This window comes from Chiloscyllium plagiosum, chromosome 21, assembly GCF_004010195.1.
Source record: "Chiloscyllium plagiosum isolate BGI_BamShark_2017 chromosome 21, ASM401019v2, whole genome shotgun sequence".
NCBI lineage: Eukaryota > Metazoa > Chordata > Chondrichthyes > Orectolobiformes > Hemiscylliidae > Chiloscyllium > Chiloscyllium plagiosum.
Window position 1 is genome coordinate 54,724,348 of NC_057730.1, and position 8,498 is coordinate 54,732,845.

At 42.6% G+C, this 8,498-nt stretch overlaps 1 protein-coding gene across 2 annotated transcripts in view; it reads left to right on the forward strand.

The window, feature by feature from the left end:
* mpv17l (MPV17 mitochondrial membrane protein like) overlaps positions 1-6,601 on the forward strand; it is a 14,036-nt gene extending 7,435 nt beyond the window's left edge. For both annotated transcript variants that reach the window (XM_043711044.1, XM_043711042.1), the window contains 2 exons: positions 6,262-6,291; positions 6,384-6,601. In XM_043711044.1, the coding sequence (XP_043566979.1) occupies positions 6,262-6,291; positions 6,384-6,496 (143 nt within the window). In that variant the 3' untranslated portion in view covers positions 6,497-6,601. The remainder of the gene's footprint in view (positions 1-6,261; positions 6,292-6,383) is intronic.
* The last annotated feature ends 1,897 nt before the right edge of the window (positions 6,602-8,498 follow it).

An 8,498-nucleotide genomic window follows, 5' to 3' on the forward strand; every position in this document is an offset into this window, starting at 1 on the left:
GTGTGGGAGGAGGGGGTGGGGTGGGGGGGGGGGGGGGGGGGGGGGAGGTGGGAAGTATCCAGACCAAAAAGCAAACCAGCAAAACCTTGTGAATGACCCCAATGGTTCATCTCCTCTGGTGGATCTCAAAATGGACGGCCGGGATGACTGGGGCAACCATTTCCAAGTGCAGTTAGTTCTGATATAATGCGGCAGGTGCGTTCCCATGCATCACCGTGTCATAGAAAATCGTGCAATAGAAATAATGGGTCCTAAGGGGAAAACAGGGTTAGGGGCAAAGCACCAAATATATCAGTAAAAATCGAAATAGAAATAGTACTGAGCCTAACACGAACAATAGCACAGCCTAAATAAATCTGATCCAGTACACTGGGCACACTCTCTCCCTGCACTGGGCACACTCTCTCCCCGCACTTGTCTCACTCTCCCCCCTGCACTGGGCACACTCTCTCCCCGAATTAGTCTCATCCGGCGACTACCTACTCCACTGACGCCATCTTCAAGTCAGGAGGTGATTGGACATTGGACAGTAGTGTATGTTCATTGGAAGTCCTTGTGTAGATCTGCTGAGCATTTTTGGTGATTTTTGTTTTTATTTTAGACTTCCAGCATCTACTGTATTTTTCTGTTGCCTTTCTTAAATAAAATCCAAGTGCAGTTAATTCCCAAAACATCTATAGGAGTTTTGACGCAATTCAGGTAGTAACTACACACACAAGAAGCCTGGAAGTTAAACACACTGAAGAATAAATGATTATGTTAAATGAAGATAGAATAAAACCAAGATTAACAGAGCTTTAAAACAAGTTTTTTAAAAATTCTAGTGGAACTTATTATTGTGGAGGAAGTGGCATTCTACAGATATAAAATTAGTTTCTCTGATCCATGAGGATGTCCAATAATCATTTTGGAATTAGTGCACTGTTAAGGAACCCAGTTATAGAACATAGAACAGTACAGCACAGTACAGGCCCTTCAGCCTTTGATGTTGTGCCAACCTTACTCTAAGATCAAACTAACTACATACCCTTAATTTTACTGTCATCTATGTGTCTATCCAAGAGTCACTTAAAAGTCCCTAATGTCTCTAACTCTACTACCACCACTGGCAGTGCATTCCACGCACCCGCCACTCTCTGTGTAAAGAACCTACCTTTGACATCGTCCCAAACCTTCCTCCAATCACCTGAAAATAATGCCCCTGCGTGATAGCCATTTCTGCCCTGGGAAAAAGTCTCTGACTATTCACACTATCTATGCCTCTCATCATCTTGTGCATCTTTATCAAGTCGCCTCTCACCCTTCTTCACTCCAATAAGAAAAGTCTTAGTTCCGTCAACCTTTCTTCATAAGACCTGCCCTCCAGTCCAGGCAGCAGCCTGGTAAATCTCCTCTGCACTCTCTCCAAAGCTTCCATATCCTTCCTATAATGAGGCAACCAGAGCTGAACACAATTTTCCAAGTGTGATCTAACCAGGACTCTATAGAGCTGCAGCATAAACTCTTGGCTCTTAAACTCAATCCCCTGCTAATTAAAGCCAACACACTATATGCCTTCTTGACAACCCTATCAACTTGGGTAGCAACTTTGAGGGATCTATGGACATGGACCACAAGATCCCTCTGTTCCTCCACACTGCCAAGAATCCTGCCTTTAACCCTGTACTGTGCATTCAAATTTGACCTTCCAAAGTGAATCACTTCACACTTTTCCAGGTTGAACTCCATTTGCCACTTATCAGCCCAGTTCTGCATCCTGTCAATGTCCCATTACAACCTACAACAGCCCTCCACACTATCCACAACACCATCAACCTTCCGCAAACTGACTACCCACCCTTCCATTTCCTCATCCAAGTCATTTATAAAAGTCACAAAGAGCAGAGGTCTCAGAACAGATCCCTGCAGAACACCACTGGTCACCAAGCTCCAGGCTAAAACTTTCCATTGACCACCACTCTCTGCCTTCTATGGGCCAGCCAATTCTGTACCCAGACAGCCAGGTTTCCCTGTATCCCATATTTCCTTACTTTCTCAATGAGCCTTCGATGGGGAATCTTATCAAATGCCTTTTGCTAAAATCCATGTGCACTACATCCACTGCCCTACATTCATCAACGTGTTTTGTCACATCCTCAAAGAATATGTCTCACTCAACATGGTGGAACTTGTTCATACTGTGTTACACTGAAATAAATGCTAAAAGTACAAGCTTGCATTTGTTCTGTGAATCTGATAGCTTCCCTATACTGCTAACACAGATTCTGAGCCATCATAGTGCAGTGTGATAAGACTGTCAAATACTGCATGGTGGCTCAGTGCTTAGTTCTGCTACCTCACAGCACCAAGGGCCTGGGTTCAATTCCAACCTTGGGTGACTATCTGTGTGGAGTTTACACATTCTCCCTGTATCAATGTGGGTTTACCTCCTAAGGTTTGGTTAAGAAAAAGAAGGAAGCATATGTAAGGTATAGATAGGATACATCAAGTGAATCCTTAGAAGAGTATAAAGGAAGTAGGAGTATACTTAAGAGAGAAATCAGGAGGGCAAAAAGGGGACATGAGATAGCTTTGGCAAATAGAAATAAGGAGAATCCAAAGAGTTTTTACAAATCCATTAAGGACAAAAGGGTAACTAGGGAGAGAATAGGGCCCCTCAAAGATCAGCAAGCCCCAGAAAATGGGAGAGATACTAAATGAGTATTTAGCATCAGTATTTAGTGTGGAAAAGGATACGAAAGATATAGACTGTAGGGAAATAGATGGTGACGTCTTGCAAAATGTCCATATCACAGAGGAGGAAGTGCTGGATGTCTTGAAACACATAAAAGTGGATAAATTGCCAGGACCTGATCAGGTTACCCTAGAACTCTGTGGGAAGCTAGAGAAGTGATTGCTGGGCCTCTTGCTGAGATATTTATATCATCGATAATCACAGGTGAGGTGTCAGAAGACTGGAGGTTGGCTAACGTGGTGCCACTGTTTAAGAAGGGTGGTAAGGACAAGCCAGGGAACTATAGACCAGTGAGTCTGACATTGGTGGTGGGCAAGTTGTTGGAAGAAATCCTCAGGGACAGGATGTACATGTATTTGGAAAGACAAGGACTGATTAGGGATAGTCAACATGGCTTTGTGCATGGGAAATCATGTCTCACAAACTTGATTGAGTTTTTTGTGGAAGTAACAAAAAGGATTGGGAAGCCAGAGAAGTGATTGCTGGGCCTCTTGCTGAGATATTTGTACCATCGATAGTCACAGGTTAGGTGCTGGAAGACTGGAGGTTGGCAAACGTGGTGCCACTGTTTAATAAGGGCGCTAAAGACAAGCCAGGGAACTATAGACCAGAGTCTGACCTCAGTGGTGGGCAAGTTGTTGGAGGGAATCCTGAGGGACAGGATGTACATGTATTTGGAAAGGCAAGGATTGATTAGGGATAGTCAACATGGCTTTGTGCGTAGGAAATCATGTCTCACAAACTTGATTGACTTCAGTATATGGACTTCAGTAAGGCGTTCGACAAAGTTCCCCATGGGAGACTGATTAGCAAGGTTAGATCTCATGGAATACAGGGAGAAGTAGCTATTTGGATACAGAACTGTCTCAAAGGTAGAAGACAGAGGGTGATGGTGGAGGGTTGTTTTTCAGACTGGAGGCCTGTGACCAGTGGAGTGCCACAAGGTTCGGTGCTGGGTCTTCTACTTTTTGTTATTTACATAAATGATTTGGATGCGAGCATAAGAGGTACAGTTGGTAAGGCCCTAGGGAGTGTTGCTGAACAAAGAGACCTTGGAGTGCAGGTTCATAGCTCCTTGAAAGTGGAGTCACAGGTAGATAGGATAGTGAAGAAGGCATTTGATATGCTTTCCTTTATTGGTCAGAGTATTGAGTACAGGAGTTGGGAGCTTAAAAATGTGTTGCTGGAAAAGCGCAGCAAGTCAGCAGCATCAAAGGAGCAGGAGAATCGACGTTTCGGGCATAAACCCTTCTTCAGGAATGAGGAGTGTGTGCCAAGCAGGCTAAGATAAAAGGTAGGGAGAAGGGAGTTGGGGGAGGGGCGTTGGGAATACGATAGGTGGAAGGAGGTTAAGGTGAGGGTGATAGGCCGGAGAGGGGGTGGGGTCGGAGAGGTCAGGAAGAAGACCTGCAATCTTCTTTCCATGGTCTCACTTTGATTTCAAGTGAGGAATAATTTAATAAATGCTGCAGGGTTGCTTTTTTTTCAAACGCTTACTAGAGGAAGGGAAACCCATCTGCTGGCCACACAACAATTAAATTGCAGGTGCAATGCTTTTGATCTTGCTTTTTAAAAATTTTAACACTATGCTTAGTAAAATCACTCCTTATGAACTGAATATGATTCAGAACTAAGGAATCAGAGGAGGTATGAATACTTCTAAAAAGAATCCTCCAGTAATTGCCAGGGGTGTCCTCGCCTCAGCCCTCTTCAACAGCTTCCTCAGTGACTTGATCTCCATCATAATCCAAAGGTATGCAGGTTGGGTGAATTGGCCATGTTAAATTGCCCATAAGTGTTCAGGGATGTGTAGGTTAGGTGCAGTAGTCAGGGGTAAATGTAGCATAATGGGAATGGGTTTGGGTGGGACACTCTTTGGAGGGTCAGTGTGGATTTGTTGGGCTGAGGGGCCTGTTTCCACACTGTAGGGATTCTATGATTCTATGATCATAAGGCCAGAAGAGAGGTTGTTTCCTGATGATTGCACAATATTTAATACCATCCAGCTCCTCATAGACCAAATTAACTTGTGTGCATATACAGCAACACAATATGGACAACATAAATAATATTCTTGCCAGGCAATGTCCATTCCTGACAAGAGAAGAATCTCACAATTGCCCTTTGACGTTCAATGGCATCATCACTGCTAAATCCCACACAATTAAAATGCTGGGCTACCATTGATCAGAAACTGAATTGGATCAGCCACATAAATACAGTGGCTACTACAGCAGGTCAATGGCTGGGAATTCTGTCGTGAGTAACTAACTACTTGACTCTCCAAAGCCTGTCCACCATCTACAAGGCATAAGTTGGGAGTATGATGGAATAATCGCTGTTTGTCTAGATTGGTGCAGGTCTAATAACACTCAAGAAGCTTGATAGCATCCGGGACAAAACAGCCCACTTAACTGGCACTATATCCACCACCTTCAACATTCACTTCCTTCAACATCGATGCTCAAAAGCAGAAGTGTATACCATCTACAAGATGCACTATAGCACCTCACCAAAATTCCTTTGGTAATACCTTCCAAAGCCTTACCATCTGGAGTGACAGATGATGGGAACACCACTCCCTGTAAGTTCCCCGTCCAAGCCACTCACCGTCCTGACTTGGAAATATATTGCTGTTCCTTGGGTTAAAATCTTGGATTTCCATCCTGAACAGCACAGTAGGTGTTGTTGTGGACCAGATCAGACCATCACAAAATATTTTAAGGTGACAGCCCAGATCCTAACTTTTTATTATTTTAAAGGCAAATGTGAAATGCTGTGTTCCCGATGCAATGCAATTGCTCAGCTACTCAATGATAAGCAAAACATAGTTTATTTAAACACTAAAAAATTAAAATACAACAAATCAAAAAGGAATTTAGAATGACTACACTCTATTGGAAAAATTAACCAAAATAATAGAAACAGTAACCATTACTAATTAACTGTTCCAATACAGTAACATGCCATAAACACACTCCTTGGTAAAAAGGCAAATTCAGAAAAGCAGATTTGTCTCTCAGGTAACCCAGCAGCAGACAGAAACCCCAGCCTCCAGCTGAGAGAGGGAATAGTTAGCTTCTACTTCTTAAAAACTCTTGCAGCTCTTGCCCTGTTGAGATTCCAATAACAAACGCTTAAAGCTAAACCTGTAAAGTAAAAAAAAAATAGAAATCGTGGTCTGTGAGAGGTGGCCACACCCAACCAGGCTGCTTCTATTGTTCCAACTTTTTAAAAAAAGCCCAAGGCCTCAATACCACAGACTGCTCAACATCTCTTGTTCAATCTCTCTCTTAAAATATACCAGGACAAAATAACTCCTTAAAGCCACAACATCATCACAGTGTCCCTATACCAGGGACTGCAGTAGATCAGAAAAGTGTCTCAACATCTTCTTAAGGGTAATTAGAGGTGTACAATAAATAATTTCCAATCTTATTCTATGAATTAATAAATCCAAGTCAATGAGTGAAATAAGTTCATTTAGGCATCATTAATCCTTAATTCAATCTGTGTTTTGTTTCCAGGTTGCTATCATCTATTGGCCAACAGTACAGGTATGTTTCTTTATTGCAACTGAGAGTAAGATAATCAATTTGCACTTTCTTGCTAATGCTCATAGTTGAAATGTATTTCTGTCTCGTTCCAGCTCATCAATTATGGTTTGATACCCGTATTCTTCAGGATGGCATTTTTTGGAAGTTGGGGTTTTGTGTGGGTCATTTTCATGTCCCACTTAAGGCAACATCGTCACAGCTCTGAGAATCTCATTAAGAATTATGGAACAAAATGAAGAACTCGCAGTGAATCGATAACATTGTGTTAGAACATATTTTCTTGAAATAAATTGGTTTATTTTCTGCCTTGCCACAATTTTTAATGCTTATTTGTTTGACTATGAGCAGAGTAAGTGTCATCATATATCTGAGTGTTAGTTACAAGAGTTCACAAGCTCCAACAACTGCTTAACAGGAATTAAGGGGTTAACACAGAGGAACTAAAACAATAATTGATCAATTATTCAAATACAGAACTAATCATCTAGATAAGAACATCAAATGATAAGGTCTTGAGGGCAGGAAGTGATGATATATTTCATTGAATATGAACTACCATTTCATAAGATGGTGTCTGATATGGTCAACTCCATTTTCCCACTCACTTCCCATGTTGTTTGATTCCCAATGCAATTTTTAAAATCTTTCATGCGATGAAAACCATTCCATTCTCTATATTATTGTCACCTTATCCTGATAAAAAGTTAAAAATCACACAACACCAGGTTATAGTCCAACAGGTTTATTTGGAAGCACTAGCTTTCAGAGCGCTGCTCCAGTTGACAATCACCTGATGAAGGAGCAGCGCTCCAAAAGCTAGTGCTTCCAAATAAACTTGTTGGACTATAATCTGGTGTTGTGTGATTTTTAACCTTGCCCATGCCAGTCCAACACCGGCTCCTCCACATTATCCTGAAATGGTGGCCCTGTATTTTAAATTGCTCTTTTGGATTAACTGGAATGAGTTAGTTGGCATCCTTCCATCTACACAAGATGATAGCCATGTTGTAAACCGTCCATGAAGGTACGGTGACTTCACCTGATGGATCTTTGCTGGTGGCCTTGAAGGAAGTTCCTTAAGAGTAGGCACCACATACGGAGCTATCATGTGACGATACAGGATGTTGCTTTTGGCTGTGACCCTGGCCACCAAGGCACTGTAGACACTGGTGGTGGTGAATGTCAGTCCATAGAGCCTCACCTTTTCCCTCTTTCACCAGTGAAGGCTCAGACATCCATTAGCCCATAAACTGTGGGATCAAAAGACCATTCAGCTCATCGAGTCTGCTCCGCTAGTTAATGGGACTGTGACTGATCTGATGATCATCAACTTTCCTGCTTTCTTCCCATAAGCCTTGATTTCCTCACTGATATAAAAAAATCTGTTTCTCTCAGCATTAGGACAGCACGGTGGCTCAGTGGTTAGCATTGCTGCCTTACAACACCAGGGACCCAGGTTTGATCCCAGCCTCAGGCAGCTGTCTATGTGGAGTTTGCACATTCTCTCCCTACCTGTTTGGGTTTCCTCCCACAGTCCAAAGATGTGTAGGTCAGGGTGGATTGGCCATGCTAAGTTGCCCATGGTGTCCAGGGATGTGCATGCTAGGTCGATTAACCATGGGAAGTATAGGTAGTGGTAGTGGCTCTGGGTGGGATGTTCTTTGGGAGTCAGTGTGGACTTGATGGGCTGAATGGCCTGCTGCCACACTGTAGAGATTCTATAAATGTAATTTATGACCCAGCCTCAACAGCTCTCAGTGGTAAAGAATTTCAGAGTCATTATCCGCTGAGAGAAGGAAGTCCTCCTTATCTCTATCTTAAATACACAACCTTTTCTTCAGGGATAATGCTCTCTGGTCCTAAACTCTCCACAGGGGAAACAACCTTGATCCTGTTAAGTCCTCAAAGAACCTTATATGTTTCATAAGGTTTCCTCTCATTCTTCCGAACACCAATGAATATAGGTTCAACCTTTCCTCATAAGACAGTCCCTTCATATCTGGGATCAACCTGTCGAATCTCCTTTAGACTGCCAATCTGAGTAGATCGTTCCATAGATAAGGTCCCAAAACTGTTCTCAGTATATCAGCTGTGGTCTGGACAAGTGAGCCCCTGGGGTTACCTCACCACACTGAAGGGTCACGGAGCGTATTACTTTTATTAATCAGAAATCAGACTTTACCCAGTCTGCATAATCTGAGCTCAAA